Raw genomic sequence first — 21,323 nt, 5'->3', positions numbered from 1 at the left:
ACTCTCTCAGAAAAAAAAAACCTGTTCGATCGATTATTAAGGGAAAAGTAATAAGTTCTGTCCCGGCATATTTGGTGCGGGGCATTCGGCCACTTGTCACGTAAAATACGGGATTAAACCTGGAATGATCTTGTGCCTCGGGGAAGTGCCATGTGGAAGAGTTGCCAAAGTCACCCGCAATCCATGTTATATCTCCAATAATGGGCCAGACTATCAAGTGATTTCGTGCCAGGAAAATGGAACGTGGGATGATGGAGAGGTCCTCAAATGCACCACAGGTGGACACAGTTAATAACAGTCCTAATTTTGCATATCTAAGTGAGTTTGAGAACGAGGCCTAATTGAAAGAACGGAAATAATAATGCCGTTGATTTTAAATGGACGAAGAGTGAGCCCAAATGTGTGATACTGGTACGCAACTCTTCATCAAGAATTAAACCCTCGATGGACGTTCTTTTGCAGCTCTAGTATAATATCGAAAAAATTGGTAGTTACAGGTCGGTTTTAGTAGCATTTCGTCGATATTATCGTAATAAGAGTCTTAGCTGCTCACTGCGTTTGGGATTCCCCGGAAGGAGAGGTGAAGGCAACAGGAAAACAATTTTTAGTCACTGTTCATGCACGCTTTGTTCGAAGATACTTTAGGCAACTAAGGCTCTGATACAGCCCTAATGGCTTTACATGGGAAGTTCGTTTTTCACGAAAATGTATTGCCAAATTGCTTGAATTGGACTTTGAGAAATTTTTCGATTGAAGTTATCGAGTTTAAAGTAGCAGGAATTGGTATCACTGAGAATGGTGCAATGAACATTAAGCTAATCAGTAACGAGGAATGTGTCCAGAATCACAGATACGAATTTAAGAAATTTATTACTATAGCTCCCATTTAAATTTTGTTCAGAGTCCTTTTACATTTCATAGAGTAAATCGTGTGAAATGGAGATAGAGGGAGTGAATTGACTATATAAAACAAGTCAACGGGAAGATGGACATTAAAGGACGTAGCATGAATATAAGCCTTAAGAGCCCACTAAATGTTTTATGTAACAGAAACCACTGTACGATTTTACAAATGTGGGAGTTTATATCACTTGAATTCATGAGTCGCAATTTAAGCACTGCAAATGCTGATAGCTGGAATTGTAGATAGTTTCTAGAGTAGATAGCTATTTTTCGACTAGAATATTGTTTTAAAATATCGGCAGAAATACTATCAATGGAAAATAAACCGGATAAGAAAATTTCTTGATAAAATGGCGGAAAGAATAAATTCATTATACATTGTTTCCTTTTTCCTTGCAGCTAGAAAGGTTAATCGGTTGTGAAGAACATATGTATGTGATGTTAGGAATTAATAAAGAAAATACAAACTTCCTATATGGCATTACGGGTTTATTTTACACTTTCAAGTTTTCCCATGAAAAATAATATATTTGCTCCCTAGGAATGTAAAGTGTAAAAGGCCGAAACTAAAGTAGGATTTATGTGGTGTATAGTGACGCAATTTAATATATTTCACCATTTAAATGACACTAACTCTGCGTTTTTCCAGAAGCTTTTATTTAAATCAGGCAAAAATAGCTAAAAATTTTATCGAGCATACACCTTGCCGACGACATTATAGTATAAGAATACAAAGATTTGTATCAGATAATCACTAATAAGTTTTTTTTTATAAGCTTTAAGGTCGATTTGCGCTTATAGCAAAATTTGCACTATATAAAGCCAAAAGCTATACAGTAGTCAAACTATTACTGATAAAAGTAGGTATATGAGCAAAGATGCCGATTACAATATAAGAGTAAAAAGACTTGTATAAGGTACGAGGCAACTGATGCTGGCAAAAAGCTTTCCCAGTGTTTTTTGCCACCGCCAGTCCCATAAGAAGCTAAGCTAACAACATCGAATCACAGTTTAAGTTGGTAGTATCACAAAATCCCAGTATATCTTGGCTACCACCGAGCATAAACAAATGGTCGTTAGTCGCACAATTTCGGATCAGGCGAGCATGTGGAATGGTGGAGGGTTCGAAAAGGTCCTTACAGTCTAATTAAATCTACCTCTTGTGCTATAAGAATATGAAACTTCATTAATATATATCTCGTGCTTATATAATTTCTACAGGTATATAGATAATGCGCCGTTTTCTGTGATGGTTGGACATAATTTCATTCTCTCATTATGGTCCCTAACATCACCCTAAGTAAATATATACTATGTTAAACTTTGAGGCAATAGTTTATAGTAAGTGTTATTGCTCGCAATTATTTGATTGGATAAATGCTTATAGATTCTCTATTAGGGTATGAATATAACAATAGGAGTAAAGAAATTCTTAAATAATGCTAAATATTCCTTATGATTTATGGCTTTGAACGTCCACGGCAACACTCTCAAGCATTGGAGTGGCGTGTGATGGACTTTTGGGCTTCTCTGATACGGCAGACACGTTGCTGCTCCCGTTCGAACCACGTCTCGATTCTATGGAGTGACAAAGCAATGAAAATTGGCGAAAAACGGAATTTACGAATGTGTCTTGAAACCGACGAAGTGAAACGAAAAAAAAAGACGATGAAAATGAAATCGCTACCAGGTCTGCAAGTTCGAAAATGAGATGGGCAGTTTCTCAATGAGCTTCAGCAGTTTGTCCTCAAAATACTCTATAAATTGAGTACTCTTAGTGTTCCGACTCCCGTCTTAAACACACGTTCCTTACCATTTCACTCCCCACCACTCACTTTTCTTGACAATATGGCAACATAAAATTATAGGGGCCACCATATTTTACTATAAACGCATAAGATTTTTTTTTAAATATTACTATGTGTACCTGCGGAGTTGGGCGAATGCGGTTGCAGAGATATTACGCTTTCAGGTCGGCTAGGCCCGTGACTGCCTTTAGATCCTCGTCTCTCGTGATGCTTAGTGTCTCTCAACAACGAAGCGTTCATCAATCTCGGATTGGGGGTGTTAAAAATGGTCCTATTCTCCCTCCACCTCGCCCTTGTGGCCTTCAATTAATATCCTAATTCCACCACACGAATAACTTACTTGCTGAACAGTCGTAGAACGATGCAAATTGTGATGAACATCAAAAACATAGCCACCAAAATTCCAATCATGGCAGGATCGATGTATCGAGGGGTGGTAACGGTGTTTGAGACCGCTTTATTAAACATACGAGAATGACGTTAAAAAATACAATTGCAGTTGACTTACGAATACAATCAATCGATCCATCTTTCTTCGTAATTGCGATCCTTTGAAATCTGCATGTACAAACACCGTCCCTGCATTCGGTCATAAAAAATTCCCGCTCGCATTGTTCGTTAAAAAAGCAGGATTCATTGATTTTCGCGGCTGGAAAGAGATAAATATGGATGTTTCTCTAACGTGTACATACATGTTTTTGAGCGCCTACCAATTCCACATTTGTCCAAATGGTTAGTGACGGGTAGTTCTGGTCGGCAGTAGCATTTCTTGTTCATGTCGTCGCATATTGCTCCGTCGAAACCGCATTCTTCGGTGTATCCACACCGGTCTCCAAATTTCTTTTTGTCTTTATAAAGAGAAATGTACAGTTCACATTTAGGTTAAATGCGAACGTTTTAGTTGATCAAATTTAATGCTGACGAGCAAGTTTTCTCACAAGAAGATACAATGAAAAGCCATAAATCCGAAGAAAAGGCATATATAAGAACTTCCGCTCAACCTTTGCATCGGGATATAATATCGTGGTATGCTTATTCGAATAAACATAAATCAGCTAGAACAATCTTGACCTCGAATCATGGGGTTTTGGTTATTAAAGTAATATATTTCTGCGTTCAGGCTTTTAGCTATTCACAATAGCACAAAGTTATTTCCTTTATTAATGCAAATTGCTGCGTACACACTCGGTGATTGTGGACAAAGGTTAAAGCTGGTAATAAAAGATAAATTGAGAAGTCTGAATTCTTTTTAACCAGAAGCCGCAGAAAATTCCCGCATCACATTAGCAATTAAATGAGAATGAGCGAGTTACTTTCTAGAGGCTAAAATTGCGCCTCCAGATGCACAATTTCGGAGAAACAATACACATCAATTCTCCGCCATATTATCAAGAAAACACGTATCGGCACTGAATTTTCTTTAAGTAAATCTTGGAAAATTGAAAAAAACGGAGTAAGAAACGAGCGGAAACGTGAGGAAATGCTACATTTCTGGGGGGCGACTTTTAAAGAGATGATGGAAAAAAACTTCCACAATATCGTGAAGATGACAAAAAAAATTCTATGGCTAACGCCGTTAAACGGGGCAAATGGAACAGAAGCCCAAATAAGCGAAAATTACCATTTTTAAATTCGGTTTTGGAAGGCAATATAAAAAAAAAATTAGGAAATTGTGGAGAGAACAAGAAAATCAGCGTCACGCGAAAAGTCAGCGTACATTAGTAAATGCGAAGAGAAATCTTGTTTTCAAAACACATTCTCGTAGGGAATTATACTGAAACAACTCATTAGTTAAATTATATTTAAAATAATTAAGAAATTACCGTCATGGTCGCTTTCGGCGCAATTATAAATACACCTCCGCCACCGCACTGTCAAGAAAACAAAAATTTGTGAAGAGAATCGTTATGGTTATGCCAGATTCCTGAAATTTTTTTAAAGTAAAATGGAACAATAGAATTTCTGCGGTTTTTGATAAAGAAAAAGCCATATCTCCATTGGATTTATCTATTTAGTTCGTTTCGGTATTATTCCAACACTTGATTTGTACGTTATTTCGCTAATCTCCCGAAATCAGGATTTGCAAGCTGTTATAGTTTAAGGTCAATAAAAGTTCGATTTTCTGTAGGTCACCCCAAGATTGCTCCATCAGCCTGTTTGCAACACAATTGTGATTATTCGAGAATTAAATTGGCTTTATGGAGTTAAATGGATATTTTCAGGAAATAAAAACGCAGTTTTCCAGCAACTATCAATTTCCCATTATTTGCTGAATCGCTATTCACCCCATCAGGTGTGTAATGTATAGGCGTTAACTCTGAAAACAACAAAGGCTCCTTCTGCCTCAATTATTCGTTTTACACCATATTATAATTATTAACAATAATACAAGCGCTCGTTCTATGGGAGGCTTATCATGGCGTGGGCTCCGATTTGTTTGCAGAAGGATGGGTAATGTTGATCACGTCAGGCACATAAAATAGAACGCGACGTTAGCGGGCACATTTGGGGGGAAAAATAGCTCCACATTGGACCCAACACGGTTATTTTAACGCCAAAAAAATCCTTTTCGTGCACATAAAAACTTTTAACCCACACTTCCAAGGCAGTGTAAACTGATGTAGGTCAAAGGGTTTATTAATTTACTCGTGCTCTGGTGAAGCATGTGAAAACCTTGTTGGATTAAGATATGAATTGTAGCAGATTGAATGGCAAAATTTGCACGAAAATATTCAAAGTCAAACTTACCATTTGCGTCGTTGTTTTGTACGTGGTTGAGAAGGAGCAGCAGGAGCAAGAGCAACCCCCATCGAGGCGCTTCCTGCTGTTCCTGCACCATTATCGCCTGTCCGGGTCACATTTTACCGTCTTGAGGGTACGGCTTTATGCCATGCCATTCTGGACGAAACTGCATTATCGACATCCCCTTATTTGGCTTCGAGATCGGAACAGACCGATTTTACGCAGGGAGGGTTGTGCGCTAGCGTAGATGGCGGCGCCATTCCCCCCTTACGGGATATTCTATTTGTCTTTGTTTCTGCAATATGACCCCACAACAAGTTGTTGCTACTGACCTACAAATCGACTCGAAGAAAGATTAATGAGCCCCGGAGCGGCTCTTGAAATGCTCATTGAGCAAGTCACTTGTGAACATGTAATAAAATTGGTTTATCACAAAAATTAAGGCTTTCGCAACAAATCTGTTCGTTCGCAATTCATTACCACAGAAGCTATATTGATGTGCGCTGGACTCTCTAATCTAGTTTTAGTAAATCAAGTCCTGATTGAGCTCATTTACAACGTCGAATGTTTATCCTTGATTATTTAAGTTCGGAGGCCTTTTCGTGCTCCGCACATAAAAAGCAAGAAATGTGATTTTCCTCCTACCAAAATTAGGTTGCAGGTGCATTTGATTTCCTTTGAGACTGGGCAGTTCAAATTGCAATTCCGACTCGCACATGGTACCTGTATTAGTTACATTTTCTCATGCTTTTTGGTGCGCCGAAGTATTTATAAACTTCTCATTATTACGAAGGCTCTTTATCTCATGATAAGATGAAATTGAAAAGTTAGATTTCCACTTTAACTTGGGAACAATTCCAATTTTGTACAGCAAGCTTTGAAGGAAATTAAATTGGTGTTGAATTTAGATCCAGTGGGCAAACTTCCGTATGTATGGGTTGGTGGCAGAAAGGGCTCTGCCGGGATATCTTGTTACCGAGCCCTCCCAGGATTTTTCCAACAACGATAGACGATGAACCAGATATTTAGTTTCCGAGCCCTTGTAAGGGGAGTTTTCTATCAGGAGGAATAATGTTTTGGTAAAGTAATTGGGTTCAAATTTAAGCGCAATAGCTAGAATAATTTTTTACGAATTGGTGACTAGTAAACGTCCCAGTTTTATACTGTTGTCGGAGCATTGGTGTTTGTTTACATGTGTGTCATTCCAGGTTGCGTGTCTCTGAAAAAACTCTTCTTTGAACATTACACATAACATTAACATATTTTCTCCAGCTACACTCAAGCGAGCACATGCTATTGCAGCTATATACTGTCAGCGACCTCAATCAATAGTTAAGGCAGAGGCGAGTTCACATAATAATGCAAAAAGTTAAATTTATTATTTAGATTTTTTCTAATAGAACTTTTTTCTTGACAAGATGGTGGCGAATCTTAGTGATTCCTGTAACCTCCAATGGACTCGGACAATATTTAAACTCGACAGATGAATGTCCAACCTTTCTGGATTTTTTTGCACGCTCCTGAATTCCCTGTAGTAGTTGAGTTGGCGTCAGTAGGGTTTAATCGATGAACGTAATTTGCATAAATTATTTAAACCACTTGTAACATGACGTGCCCACTGTTCAGTAATCCATATTTGAGGTGTGTTTAGGGAATATCGCGAAATACAATTAATGAACCGGCAAAAAGCGGTTTCGAACGCCGCAATTCAATTATATGTATTGAATATTGGCTGCACATTTTATTGTTTTCTGCGGTCAGCAGTCATGTGAAAAAGTGCCAGGAAAACTACTTTAGATGCTTATACAGTGATATTCACAGGACGGTGCCGTGTCTAAAATATTCTGCAAATAATGTAGCTTTGCCAAGGCACAATCCAGTATCCTGGACGATATGGTGAACGACACTTGGGCTGTGTTATTTTTACTAGAAAATAAAAATAAGCAACGTTATTTTAAAGATTGAAATCTAAATCCGTCTCTGTGTTTTACCTCTAATTATTCTTATAATTGTCACAGTAAAGTCGTCACGAGGAAGTGTGTACTTAGCTCCAATAAAAATTAATCTTCGTCATCGTTTTTACGGTCGACAGAAACTATATGAAGCTTAAATTTGCGATCGTTTATAAGGAATACTTAATAATAAACGTTATATAGATTGAGTAGATCCCGTTTTATCTCAGAAAGGAAAATCTCCAAGAGATTCCGAGGATTTTGCTAGTCATCGTACTAAAGTCTAGCATTGGGGAATACCTAAACGCAAAAATAACGTTACGAGAAGCTATTAAATCGCTATTTGAAGGTGTAAAAACTTATCCAACAAGGCCAAAAAATCAGCCTTTCTGGAGCATACTAATTTAACATTGGGGCTGTTTTTAAGTTGTCCGAAATGTTCGATAGTTTGGACTAACTAGTTCCTCAATCGTTTACCTTACGATAATTAACAAAGAAATAATCCTGTAAGCTCATTTTAAGTTTTACAGCGCTTCCTTACTGAAATGGTTTAAATAGTCATGTTTCAAGTATAACTGGTTGCCTACGTAAAGTCTACCGCACCACACGACCAGCAAAAGTTACGATGACAAACGCAACAATTTAATTACTTTTTACTTGTTAATCAAGGTATTTGCCTCTGACTTTTACGAGAGCCTTTTAATGGAATTCGCTAAAGAATGCCTTTGCATTTCTCGTTGAGCGTCAAAAAATGTCAGAAAATCCGTTTAAATCGATGCCGACATACAGAGTGTTATTGAATCGGTGTCTGACATTTCACGGAAGATTTTTTGGGATGGCAAATTCCGATTTGCCAACGATTTAGCTGGTTGCTCTAGAGGGCGCCAAAGGCGCTCACTAGAACGCTCGTCCGATTGGTTCCAGAAAGGAACTGAATAACAAAGTAGGCTGTGAAAGAAAAACTGACGTAAACTGACAGTTATAAATTAAACTTATAAATTTGAAGAAGTTTATTGTAATTTTTTCTTATTTTCTCTTATTTCCTGTGGATAAAAAGTAAGATCGTAAGTAATTTTAGTGCTTTTGGATAATTAACTGGCATGATCAGCTTTTAATGCGTTTTTCTCGGAATCCGTTGCTTCTGGCGATGGCAAAAAGGTATAATATTTTGAACCGATTAGGTAGAGAAAAGAATTCTAATCAGAAGTGGCATACGGCGTGACACAAAGATGTCCCGTGGAAACTTGAATTTCTTGTCCTAAAACTAAACGAGTAGAGGACGCACGTTTATAAGAACTTTCCATCATAAAACTGCTTGAAAAATCATCCATTGAAATACCACGCGCTTATTCAATAAGACCCTGTAGAGTTCTAACGTGCGCTCCTCGTAGCACTCGTAGAACCGCCATGATGAAATGACGTGCAAAGAGGTTCAGTGGGAGGAAATCCCTATTTATTAGCAAAATAACAATTTATATCCGTGTGGACCACTGCAATTCCCTTTCTTAAACTTTAATGAAAATAACGGTGATTCCTATGACTGAAAGTCGCATTTTTCAATCCTTCGTTGTTCGTCGGACAAGTTTTTCCGCATTAAATGCCTCCACGTTGATTATTTTATTTCGAAAGGCGGGAGGTTGAAATCGGCCCTTGCCACGCGTAGCCCCCGAGAGCGGCCTGCTTAAGCGGAGTTGGGGTGGTTTCGTTGACTTTTACCTCTATATTAACTGAGCTTCTCTGACTCTGGATAGAAAAATTCCGATATCGGATCACAGTTATATTTAGATCTCCGCCCTTAATCCATTTTTAAACATAAGCTGTCACATTTTAGTTTGAACTTGTACGGCCTTGGGGTACATAAATCATCAGTTTAGTGGAAATTATACGTTATCTTTAACAACGAGGCAAACAAGCCTTAAATACGTGATAAATAACGATTTTGGAGAGTTTGGTGAACTATTCGCATTTGAGTCTACTGATTTAATAAAAGTTCAAGTGCTCCGTTTTCGGCTCCTTCACAACTCGAATTCCTCCATCGGAAATGTTGGTAACGGTTCCCTTGATTTCAACAGCATACTTCTATGTCAGGAAATTGCTCAGAGGTGAGTCTCTAATTCATTTATGCTTGATTGTAAAGGTGAGACAGTGGTTGTTTTCGTAGCACAACAAAATCAATCACAAAGGAACATGGTTTTTGTATTTGAGTTTATGGGTCGTTATGAGCTCGATAACAAGACACATGTACAATGATAATTAACTTAATCTCGTCTTCATTTACAACGGGTTTCCTCCCTAATCTTCTCAACTACAAGGCAATAATTCGCGTGTAATAAAATGGATGTTATTTTGCACGTCGCACTCTGTAGATTTACGAATGGATTAGCCCTAATACACACTTATATTGGCAGACGCATTCCTGATGATGTTGGAAAAATTATGGTGTCTGCCATTGGCGGATTTAACGTTTCCCCCAAGAATTCGCAAAAATTAGTTTTGGGACGGTGTTGGGCCTGTTGCAAGACGGCGCAAGTTGCGGTCATAATTCGCGGGTATTTAGTAATAACTGGCAGTGCGACAATAAAAGTTTAAACGCGCTTAAATCCCTCGTACCGAGTTAAATCAAATCATATAATCGTCAGTTGATTCAATTCGATTGTATTGGCAGATTTATTTTCGAATAAACGTGGCCATAATTGGACAATGAACACGGATTTCCACGTTATTAGGGAAATATATCGAGGCTTTACGTTACGGTGGAAAAAATCGGGAAAATGCAATAGGAATATTACAAGTCCGGTTTCAAGTTTGCGCCCGGGAGGCGCGTTCGCCAGATTTTCAACGCAACTGAAAAGAATTCTATGGGACGGGTTCGTTCACCATATTGGCGGGATTTTTCCCAAAATGAATTTCCGCGACTCCTTGCCGGTTGGTTAACACCTTCCGTAAACGTCCAAGCGAGCTCGATAATTTCCTCGCTTACCCGCGAACGTGCAGAGGGACAAAATACATAATATTTTAAAATTATTAATTAATATCGTCCGGCGAAGGACGCCTCGGCCGAGTAATCAATTTAATGAGAAACGCGTCAGGTACAACAGCACAAATTCCAGAACTGCCCTACCGTATTAAACTAATTAAACAGATAATCCTCGACGTAAACACGATAGATACATTAGCTATGCGTTTACTTTCAATTTAATGCCGAAAGATTAAAACGGTTTAGCTGCAATAATGGGACAATCCGGTTGAAATATGGACCCGTCCGGGACAAAGGAATTGACACGTATATCATTGCAATCTTACAAAAAATTGTTTCAGTATCGTGTCGATTTTCTTGGGCCGAAAAAGTCATGGTTAACTTAGCCGACGGGTGTCGGGAGTTTTCCGAAGGGCCCCCGTCGAAGAGGGGCAGGTTGGACGACGGAGGAGGCACCGAAGTCCTGGGCGCGGCCACCGGTACCGCGTCGAAATCCGACGGGGAGGACGAACCGCAATGGAAAGACGTGGAAGCGAAGGAAATCAAGAAAGGTACAAACGTTCTCTCTGACTCGGAATGGTGCTCGGGTGATTAATCGGACGTTTGCCCTCCAAAATATTTGTTTTATAATTCGATGCTGCTCGTATCAATGCCACGTGAACATGAATTATTCAGAACGAAGTGAAATGCGACCGTTTATTTAAATAATACCATTTCAGGTTCCTAAATTTGACGCAAGTGAGGCCACAAATTATCATACGTGTACGACATCATTGTAGGATGTTTTGCCAGTTCCACGCCCGTGATGAGTGTGAGTCTGAAATCGCATCAGACATGGCGAATTTTGAATACAAAGGGGCTTTGTAAAGACAAATTTTGACGATAAAGCGCATCCGCCTTGGTGTATGCTCAAGCATATTGAAATATGTAATGAACCGGTGTGTTAGCGAAGGTTGTTTGAATAGCTCAGCGTGTAGGCTCCTAACAAAAACTTTTGGAAAGGTAATTGTAAATTATGTCCGCGGTGATGACTGAAAAGTGTGATTTGAGCTGATGCAAACATCCTTTATTGCACCACCAGGACAAACAATCAAATTTCCGAGACGATGAGTTGGCGTCTCGTAACGCATACGGGGCGTCCCATTTAAGGCGACGCGAGGGATTCCCCCCGAGACCAAATTCGACGCAGGAAAGAATCATTGATTTTTGCGTCCAACGCGCATGATCGAACTTTGCTCAAGGCTCTTCGAAGGACGTTCCAAGGCCAACTTCGCTTATTTCAGTGGAAAAAAGCCCATTTGTAGTTTTTTGGCGAATTTTCAAAAAATTAAAGATTTTGCTGGAGCGGTTCTCCATGAGAGTCCCCGTTTTCCATGTGCCGGTAAAAATTCAGGTGGCACGCTTGAAATGACGGGTGACTTGAATTACGGAAAAACCGGATTTCTCGAATTAAGGGAAAGTAGAAATTTACGGATTTTGCAGAACTAACCCAAAAATGGAAAAAGTGATTTTCGGATATTTATCAGTCGGGCAAAACAGCCGTGAGTTATGTAAACCGCACCACCTTGCCTTGTAGCCGGGCCAACACGAACCTTTGGACTCTCCGCTGGCCCCGCTAAGGGACCAGCGGTCACCCACAACGCGAAACTACCCTTGAACTAGTTAGGGGGCGCATTCTTCTTCGTGATTTCCTGTTGAGCAGTTATGCTATTCGTTCGGGTTAGTTCAGGTTTCTTTACGAATTTATCCCAGTTTCTTGAAATAATAAACAGATTTTTGTTCAAATTCCGTTTTCGAGGAAAGTGACGCGACTCGCGTTCTCATATCGGAATGTGCTCGTAAATTCTTTTTGAGGACATTAAATTTATCTGGAAATTCCCGAGGGACAGTGCTTTGTCTTAAGGGCTAATAGATCTCCGACATATACACATATATGTGGGTTGGGCTGTCCCTAAGCTAGGAGTCATTATATTATTCATAACATTGTTCACCTGATTTTTTGTTTTATTTTACCCCACCCTGTACCCTTATTCACTCCACGATCCTGAAAGCTTCCAGATGCTCATGCGAAAAATATGTAAAAAAACCCGCAATAATTTTTCGTGAAAGATCGCGTATCACAATTCAAAAGAAGTCATTTTTTTTTAAATATTAGTCACATAGGTAACGTCATCGTTGTCCGAGATATGACGTCATGGGCTATTTCTTCAATGTGACCGAAAACGTTCGTCTTTTTATTCAAAACATTAAAGAGCGTGCGAAGGACACTTTTCGAAAAAATAGCATTGAAATGCGCAAGTCAGTCTTTGTCACTACTTACGTCTGCGGCAACGGTAAGACAATCACATATTTACGGCAACAGAATGTTTTTTTTTTTTTTAAGTTAAAAAAATCATTTTGCGTTCCGCCCGCGCACACCTTCAAAACGAGACGTCACTCGACCCCCTCTTCTGTTTCAGATTTTGGGGATGAACGCCCTCCCGCTTAAGGGGTTGCAAATAAGGGAGTCGGAACCAACCTAAAGTGTTTCCCCCTCAAAAATAAAATCACCTAAACTTGGAAAATAGCTTTTAATTGGATATTTTGGGCGGGACCGCCGCCTGGCACGTTTGTCACGTGGCAATTTGACTGGTGAAACGTATCTTGAGTTATCGGAAAATTCCATTTGTCCGGCATTAATAAAGGTAACTGCTGACCAACACGTGGAAGATCATTGGTATTGCAACAAGACGGTGCGGCACCGCGTCACGCATCGGCTAGGGCCCGTGGCCTCCGCGTTCTCCAGGCTTAAGTCCGTCTCCTTTGATGCACCCACTTGAAAGGCGCAATCTATGTGGTTGAGCCGACATCCTTGGACGACCTCCGCCATCGGATCGTCGACGAACGCAATCAAATCATTCCACGAATGCTTCAAAACCTCTCCTATTGCATGGAGGTCGGAGGTGGGCATTTCCAACACATACCCGATTGACCTGTAGCAGTTTTATCTGTGTGTACAGAGTGTGAAATGTAAACTCTATTTTTGCGTTAGAATCCAATTAAAGTCAAGTGGAAATTATCGTAAATTGTTAGGTATATGTTTATTGCGCAAGCGCGGAGACTACCGTTCTCTAGCGCGTTGTTTAACTTTGACCTGAACATTTTTTGTTACCGCGAAAAAGCGAAGTAACCGAATTTGCGCATCTTCGGGCAGCCGCCATCTTGGTCGTTTCGACGGCAGAGACCTGAAACTCGGAGGTTGTGAGGCACGTTAAATTACGTTCGGAACCGGGTGTCGCTCGCCTCCCTCTCCGATTAAGACCTTGCGGATGAACGCCCTCCCGCCCGAGGGGTGACAGATGAGGGAGGCGGAATTGGCCCGAAATGATTCTCTCTGAAAAATATACTCTCCGCGCCCGAGCGCTTTTTCGTAAACCCTCTTAGCTGCCGTTCCGAACTGCGCGTGCTCCGTTTTCAAACGAGCCCCCTCTATGACGTGTAACGGTTACAAATGAAAAACTTCTTCCTCGTGGCGCGCGCAGCGGTTATGGGCATTATTTCGTACGATCGAATTAAAAATCTAAATTCTGAAAATATGGCAGCCATCGTCGTTGTGGCGTACCCTACGCCAAAGCAGCTGATTTCGAAGCACACCCATTCCTACCTATTCCATACGTGCACGAACCCGTCACATCTGACGTACTTGCCTGGCACCAAGAAGGTCAACCTTAACCCGTGAAAATAATTTGCGGTAGGCCTGTTTCAGTAACATTAATTTTCAGATGTAATCAGTAAACTTGTCTTTATCGGACGAGTCACACATCGGCCACGCATAATCCCGCTTTACACACGTACAATCGTCGTCAACATTATCTTTGTGTGTGTGGTTCACTATCACCCGGCATGTGTGGTTCCGATACTGTCTGACCTGGAACGACTGCGCAGTGTCTGAACCGTAATTTGCTTTAGGAAAGGTATATGAGGGTAACTGATTCATTTCAACAGTTCACTCATTAACACAAGTACCACCAGTTCTTTTTCGAGTCGAACCGCTGGCTAAAAGTTAGTATCCAACATGACCGGTTCCGATGTTACAGGTACCGCCAAGAACAAATGCGTTTGCGGACCCGAGGCCGACGAACCTACCAGGTCTCAACTTGTCGGTGAGTTTCTTATGTGTATTAAAATTATTGATTCATTTCGAGCTTGAACGAACGATACCCTAGGGAAGGTCAAATTTCTAGGTTCAAAATCGCTTGCGGAGCCATTTTTGGCCCATAGCTCCGACTAAAATTGAAATGCATTCTCACATAAATTTCACCTTTCGATCAAGGTTGTCAAGCTCAACGTGTTCTCCTCCATCGTGTCCTCTATTTCCTAAACTGTATACCGTAAAAAATGCTGTTTAACTGCGAACTGAGCCAGTTTCGTTGATCATAATAGCAGTGTTAAATTGCATAATTAATTTGGTCGCAGTGATTCAGGAAAACATGGAATTTCTCAGAATTCTTCGACTTCGTTTAACTCGGTTTAATCCGCTTTCCATGTTAAAGTGTGACACTCAATTAACGCTCAGGTTTCAGTTTTACTACCAGCACAAATTGCAAGAGATTCAATTAGCACGTGCACAAATATTCAATACAATTAGTAAATTTTCTTCCTTTCATAACGAACGATGAGGCCCATTTAATGAAGCCGAAAGATGGGTTTCTAAATTAAGCTTTTCAGCTTCTAGCAAAGCCCCCCAAGTTATTTATTCAGCAGTAAATGCTTCCATCCATCGATCACAAACAACAGTTGTATAGAGAAGTATTCATTCATAATTTACTTTAACCGAGTCGATACCGTGGCAAATCGCGATATTTTCGAATTCTTGTGTACACCAATTAGAGGGAGCGTTCCTTATCAGAGTCTCGGCGGGATTAAAGGAATCGACGAGGGCAATCGATTTTTTAATCGTTTTACTCCCGGTTAACGCCGGTTGCTGTGTGCCGATAGGTGAAGAAGGCTGAGCTGGATGAGGAGGCATTTTCCAGTCGGGATCCGATTTAGAGAGAATTTTTATCCACGTTCGTCCGATAAAAATTGTTCTTGACATTTTGGTGAACGCACTTTCGGCTAATAGCTTGACGATAGGCGATTGAAAAAAATATAATTAGGACTTTCATAGTTCATTTATGTATCGCGCAAATCTTCACAGCTTATTGAAGATACGTTTCCCAGTATGCACTAGGTTTTGCGAACAAATTGGTGAATATATCCCCGGGCGAATTTGCAGTTTAAAAATGGATCCCGGCAACTTTGCAGCCACAAGTTTTCTCATATGTAATTACTTCTTTAACGCTTCAATATCTTGACACTTTAACGAATGCGAATAATTCTACATTCCCTAATTGACTTGTTACAATTACGGTTAATGTCTTGAATGTAAATTGTAAAGGTGGACGAGCGAGAATTTTCCATCCTAGATCAACAGGTTCAAGTTTCACGTACGATTTTTTTCACAGTACAAAATCTTGTCTGAAAAGACAGGTGAGCGTAAATTTTCCAATCCAAATCTACAGCTTAAATGTCCCGTTATAGGATTAGTTAATGACACGAAATCCTGATAGCTTGGTCAAGGCTATTTTCGCTATATTTATTACCTAATACAAACAATGTGGTGAATGTACTTTACGATAAATTTATTACTCACAGCTAGATCTTACAGCCCCAATTTAAATATCTCGGTTTAAAGTTTATCCAATAACAATTTGTTTTAAGTTTAGAACCTTGATAATTTGATGAACAAAAGCTTTTCTCGGAATCGATTCAGCTGCGGACGAAAATTTCCAGGTAATATAAATGTGTACGGTTCAAAATCTTGGCAGTATAGCGAAAGAAAGATTTTTCTAAATACTCCAACTGTTATTTGTAATGTGGTGAAATTTACAAAGGTAAAAAATAATTATCATAATCTTTCATTAAAACATCCTTTGCTCCGTTTCTTGACAATCTGGCGAAGGAAAATCCTCCGTAAATTTTCGACAATATGGTGAACGTTAATGGTCGTGTAATTAAAGTGTTCTCTCGTTCCACAGAGGATCATGAGGCCCACGTTTTGGTGGCCGAATGGCGACTGCATAAATTCCAATCTCCGATCGAGTTGAACCACGACGAAACCATCAGCCACGACCACTTCGACCCGTTAGAGTTTCACGGACATTGGGATGAAGATGGAGAAGCTACTTTCGAAAACACTGGAAAAACTGGTAAATTAACACACAATGATGCAATTCCTTTCTTATGTAATCTTTGCATTATAAATCTTTGTATCAATATTTGGAGTGTGCTCAGTTGTTAATTTCTAAAACCCGTAAAACCATTATCGGGTTTTATTGTTTTAACAAATGTGTGCTAATGGAAATCGATTAAAACAATGTAAACTCTATTCATAAAACACATAACTATATATGCTAAATATTATAGTATATTAAATACGATGATTTGCAAAGGGGGATTAGAAACGATTAAGATATTATTGCATTGGCGTAGGTGGATTTTTGTTTCAGCGCAAATTCGATTAAAAAGAGACGAACAGCCATACCTCGTCGGAGGGCCTTTGCATGAAGACGTTTATCTTTTTGAGCAACTTCATTTCCATTGGGGCGATGATGACAATTTGGGCTGCGAACACATTTTTGAGGGAAAAGCGTGAGTAGAAGGACTTTTCTCAGCGGCCCTGACAAAACCAGACCAAACTCACATATAGCAATGTCTGAGATTAATTATGTCTAAGCAAACTTTTATTATCCTAAAAGATTTTTTGTTATCCTCAAACTTAATGATAAACCTTTAAAGGTTGATTACACGATTCACTGATTCAATAGGTACTCGATGGAGGCTCATGCAGTGCATTTCAACAAGAAGTATGAGAGTTTCCAGGAAGCGGCAGATAAACCAGACGGATTGGCTGTTGTGGGATTCTTTTTGGAAGCTACAGATAACGATGACAATCCATGTTTTAAGAAGCTGACCACCGCAGTGCAAGAGATTATTAAAGTGAACACTTCCACTTCCGTAGCGCCAGGTAACGTGCGGACATCTATATTGAGCAGGAATATACGTGGAAATTGTTAAAATAAATTTTTTACATAGGTAATCTTAATGGTAACTCAATTTGGTAAAATTGGGAAAACCGCATCTTACGTGTAAAAAGTTTATGAGATCGCCTGATCACTTGGGAAAGCAGGGCATACGTGGATTACGTTTGTCTGAATTTTTTCCATGAAATTTTCACTTGAAGTTGGAATTGTAAACTCTGTTGTTCGTACATTTTTTTCGTGTGACACTGTGGTTCTACATGTTGTCCCGTTCGATCGTCCCAAGAGCAAGTGAACAATAGGAACAACAGGGTTGCTCAATCCAGCTCGAGCCCATGGTCATCTTCGTTCACCATTGTGTCAAAAATTCCAGATTTAACTTATTGACATACATTTCCTTGCCCTAGATTGTCTTACTTGGATCAAAGAAGAAGCCCAATGCAAAGGTTACTACACTTACCAAGGATCCTTGACCACTGAACCGTACTTGGAAAGCGTCACATGGATTTTATACCCCACTCCCATTCACGTGTCCAGACATCAGGTAAATTAGCAATTTCAGGTTTGAAGCTGATTTAATTGTATGTCAATTAGGTCGCTCATTTCCGAGAACTAAAATCGACCCCCTGTGAGAAGGTAAATATTACCAACAACGTGAGACCGATCCAGACACCGCCACCAAATAAAAAACCCAGCATATTTTTCGCACGATCTCATCGGAAAAGTGATGATTAACGACGTTATTTCATAATTATTATTGGTGCCGGATTTAAAGCTTATTGATCCTATAAAGTACCTTACTAAACAGCTGAAAAGAGCCCTTTAGAGAAGTACATGATCGCACCCATATTTTAGTGTGTGAATCATTTGGTATGAGTGTGATTATATTCAGAAGACAAGAAACATAAAGAATTTGCATGCTCAGAAATCAATCGACATGTTGGCTGGAAAAATTCTTTTCTTTGATAGTGTGGGGTAGGGACACTGAAGATCAGCTCAGAATTATCAAGTTATTGGGAGTATTGCGGTAGCAGATATATTTAACAATAGTTATTATGATCGTTATCCTGTAATTGTGTAACCTACATTTGTCATGAAATGTTTTTATTCTTCTTAAATGTCGATTTACAAATAAACACTGACAATTATTTTAAATGCTTCAAAATCACGCGTTTTCATAGTCTCATTTGTACATTCATCTGAAACTCTTGTTTCCTGCGTAATTGTTCCAAATGCAGTTGCATGACTAATGGTCATTTTTAAGCTCCCGCACGTAGCCAAAACCCAGGCTGCATATACCTACATCTAAACACGCATTTCCGGCTATTAAGAGATAAATTATTTCATTTCAATAACAATGGGGAAAAATGCATATTCAAACAATGGATTTGCCCTCACTAGCTCAGAATTAATTCTGCACAGCTGACCTAAAAAGCGAAATTAACTTCCTAATGTTGTTTACTTTAAATTTCATTGATTGAAAGTAGATTTTTTTTAATTGAAAACGCGCGAACTGTTTAAATTTATATGATTAGGCGAATGTCTGGTTGCCTATTCGAAGCTCCGCTCACCAAGGGGATGATGATATTCAAGCGGAGATTATTAAAAGGTTTAAACTTAATTTTTAGAATTAAATGTTGCGTTCGCACAGTGGGGTAGCTTTTTGCATCAATCGGCATAAGACATTTTTCACAGAAAGGGTAAAAAACTCACCTAAAGACAGCTTCATGAAATGTTCAATACATGGGTAACATCGGCCGAGGTTGATGCGATCCAGCGGTAGCAAATGTCTATATAATTAGACAAAAGTCGTAAATTCCGGCCCACTGTAATTTTCGCAAACGTCCCAGTTTTGATTAAAATGAAAATTTTTTCCTGTTCGCTCATAAACAATAAGGAAGCAAAATACTAAATAATATCTAGGTATTTGTTAATTTGCGGAAAAACCGAAATCGTGTACCCCGCTGCCTCATCATCTGTGATGACGTTATTGGGAAAAAACTCAACCGACCTCGTCCTCTTGACTTCTACGTCATCGTCGTTCTGTATCGAATCCAAATGCCTCCCGAACAAGAGCTTCACCTCATAGAGTTGCACGATCTTGTCTTCCATCTGCACTGCCGGGGTGGTTATTGGGGTGGCGCCATTCGAGTTTGATGGGAGAATCTCGAACACGTGTCCGTCCTTAATGGGTTGGATGGTCCTGAAGTTGCGTCGAATTATTTGGTCGTCGTTGTCGAGCATAAAGCGGAACGAATTCATCTGAAAAATCGCAAATATGTTTAACAAAGAACATCGTTGGTTCAGATCCCGTGCTTGTTCCGATGAGAGACATATGGGAAATCTGGTGATGAACCATGTAATTGAATGGGTGCAGTTGGTGGTAGCTAGGGAACCCTTGTATATGAAGTAGTCGGTTTCGAATTGATCGAATATGGAGTTTAGGGCCACAGGAGGGAGTTTGGCTGAAGTGTGAGCTTTTGAAATGGCTGCCAGGGTGCTTACTATGCATTCCGCTCTTGGATTTGGTGACTCTTGAAGCTGCAGTTGAGTAATCGTGCTTGTGTCGAATTACGTGATAACGACAGGGACCTCACATCTAGAAAGTAAACCAATATGGCTACCCCATCCCTTTCCTTCAAGGCAGCTTCTTGGGTCAAATAGCAGCTCTTAAACAAAACAACGTGGAGCTCTCCGGGAAACTGTCGACCATCAATTGTGTGCTCACTTCCCTCCGTGTCGTTAGCTCCCCAATGAAAATGTATGTGGGAAAAGACGTACTTTCCAGCCAGAACTCCGTCAGTGATGTAAGGACGCTCCTTTCCCCACTTCCCGCTCACAATTACTATACAATTTTATGCGTTTAAAGACATAAAATACATTGACGACCTCACCGCTGTGGCCGGTGTTGGTAATTTTCATCTTCCTAGGGACAGAATCGAAATTGACCCATGCAAGTCTGGGCCCCACGTTAACAGGAATAACCCTGTTAATATTGACATCAATCGGGGATTCGTTCAGAGGTTCCGCATGGAGGATTTCGCATATGTTTACAGGGTTTGGAGCATTGTTGGAACATTCATCAGTGGTCTCGTCTGCAATTGCAATGATTTTTTGAGAAATTAAATTCGTTTTTCAAGGCCTTACCAGGGGTAATAGTACGAGATGGCATAACGGAAACAGCCCATGAACGTGAAATTTACATCTGCTTGATCATACAAGTTGACATGAAAGGAGTCAATCAAACTTTGATCATTATGCCATGCTGCAATGTCGTCGCAATCAAATCTTGATGGGGGAGGCTTCAGATGCTGGTGCTCAAACTTAAGCCTCAGAAACGGGATAAATTTCCGGAGCATTCAAACGAACAGGACAAACCGCTCAAATTAAGTTCTGACAGTGCAAACCCCCGTGCAATCACATCACATTGAAGCTTCAAGAAAGCGGTGCTTCCACGGCCAAGCCGAGTCGAAAGCAATCATAATTATTTTCCGACGAAAGAAAAAAATAAACCAGTGGCGCACATGAGAATTGTGGCAAAAAAGGTCGAAACTGAGGCGATTTTAATGATATTTGGGCTCTGCGGCGTCGACAACTGGAATCGGACAATGTGGGCTCAAAAATTTCCTCGATTCATAGTCCTGTGGTATTTTTCCGAACAAAAAATCGGGATTTTCGTAGTTGAGCCTTCGGCGCTACATCGCACGTCTACAGCGAAGCTGGATATCGCTGAAATCGGAGCGCGTCGATTTCGCCTCAATTCTTCTGCGCGAAATTGTCACGTACGCCATTGGTTTCACGATGGCCAAGTTCGTGAAGTTGCGGTGCTATTTTATGCATTTGAAAGCCACGTTTGATGAATTTTAGATGATTTTCTCCC

At 39.9% G+C, this 21,323-nt stretch overlaps 3 protein-coding genes across 6 annotated transcripts; 1 reads left to right on the top strand and 2 right to left on the bottom strand.

Annotated features, from left to right (window-relative positions):
- Positions 1-1,539: 1,539 nt before the first annotated feature.
- On the bottom strand, positions 1,540-7,708 carry jus (julius seizure). The gene is made up of 6 exons (XM_066300109.1): positions 5,460-7,708; positions 3,422-3,559; positions 3,220-3,360; positions 3,052-3,166; positions 2,831-3,003; positions 1,540-2,481 (listed from the first exon to the last, which is right to left on the bottom strand). Exons 1-6 carry the CDS (start codon positions 5,548-5,550, stop codon positions 2,357-2,359), a joined length of 783 nt encoding a protein of 260 aa, XP_066156206.1. The 5' UTR covers positions 5,551-7,708; the 3' UTR covers positions 1,540-2,356.
- Positions 7,709-9,369: 1,661 nt separating this feature from the next.
- CAH3 (Carbonic anhydrase 3) lies at positions 9,370-18,608 on the top strand. 2 transcript variants are annotated; one of them, XM_066300107.1, is made up of 8 exons: positions 9,432-9,507; positions 10,724-10,933; positions 14,459-14,524; positions 16,442-16,612; positions 16,913-17,054; positions 17,231-17,430; positions 17,851-17,987; positions 18,038-18,608. In XM_066300107.1, exons 1-8 carry the CDS (start codon positions 9,447-9,449, stop codon positions 18,176-18,178), a joined length of 1,128 nt encoding a protein of 375 aa, XP_066156204.1. In that variant the 5' UTR covers positions 9,432-9,446; the 3' UTR covers positions 18,179-18,608. The 2 variants fall into 2 exon arrangements, with proteins under 2 accessions (XP_066156205.1, XP_066156204.1); XM_066300108.1 differs by lacking the exon at positions 10,724-10,933 and having other exon boundaries at positions 9,370-9,507.
- LOC136348914 (carbonic anhydrase 2-like) lies at positions 18,054-20,790 on the bottom strand. 3 transcript variants are annotated; one of them, XM_066300105.1, is made up of 6 exons: positions 20,591-20,790; positions 20,338-20,538; positions 20,041-20,288; positions 19,760-19,984; positions 19,455-19,705; positions 18,054-19,233 (listed from the first exon to the last, which is right to left on the bottom strand). In XM_066300105.1, the coding sequence occupies exons 1-6, from the start codon at positions 20,613-20,615 to the stop codon at positions 19,074-19,076; spliced, it is 1,110 nt and encodes a 369-aa protein (XP_066156202.1). In that variant the 5' UTR covers positions 20,616-20,790; the 3' UTR covers positions 18,054-19,073. The 3 variants fall into 3 exon arrangements, with proteins under 3 accessions (XP_066156202.1, XP_066156201.1, XP_066156203.1); XM_066300104.1 differs by having other exon boundaries at positions 19,455-19,984; XM_066300106.1 differs by having other exon boundaries at positions 19,112-19,269; positions 19,455-19,984.
- Between the last annotated feature and the right edge of the window lie 533 nt (positions 20,791-21,323).

Source organism: Euwallacea fornicatus, chromosome 35, assembly GCF_040115645.1.
Source record: "Euwallacea fornicatus isolate EFF26 chromosome 35, ASM4011564v1, whole genome shotgun sequence".
NCBI lineage: Eukaryota > Metazoa > Arthropoda > Insecta > Coleoptera > Curculionidae > Euwallacea > Euwallacea fornicatus.
This window is presented reverse-complemented; position numbering and strand designations above follow the sequence as displayed.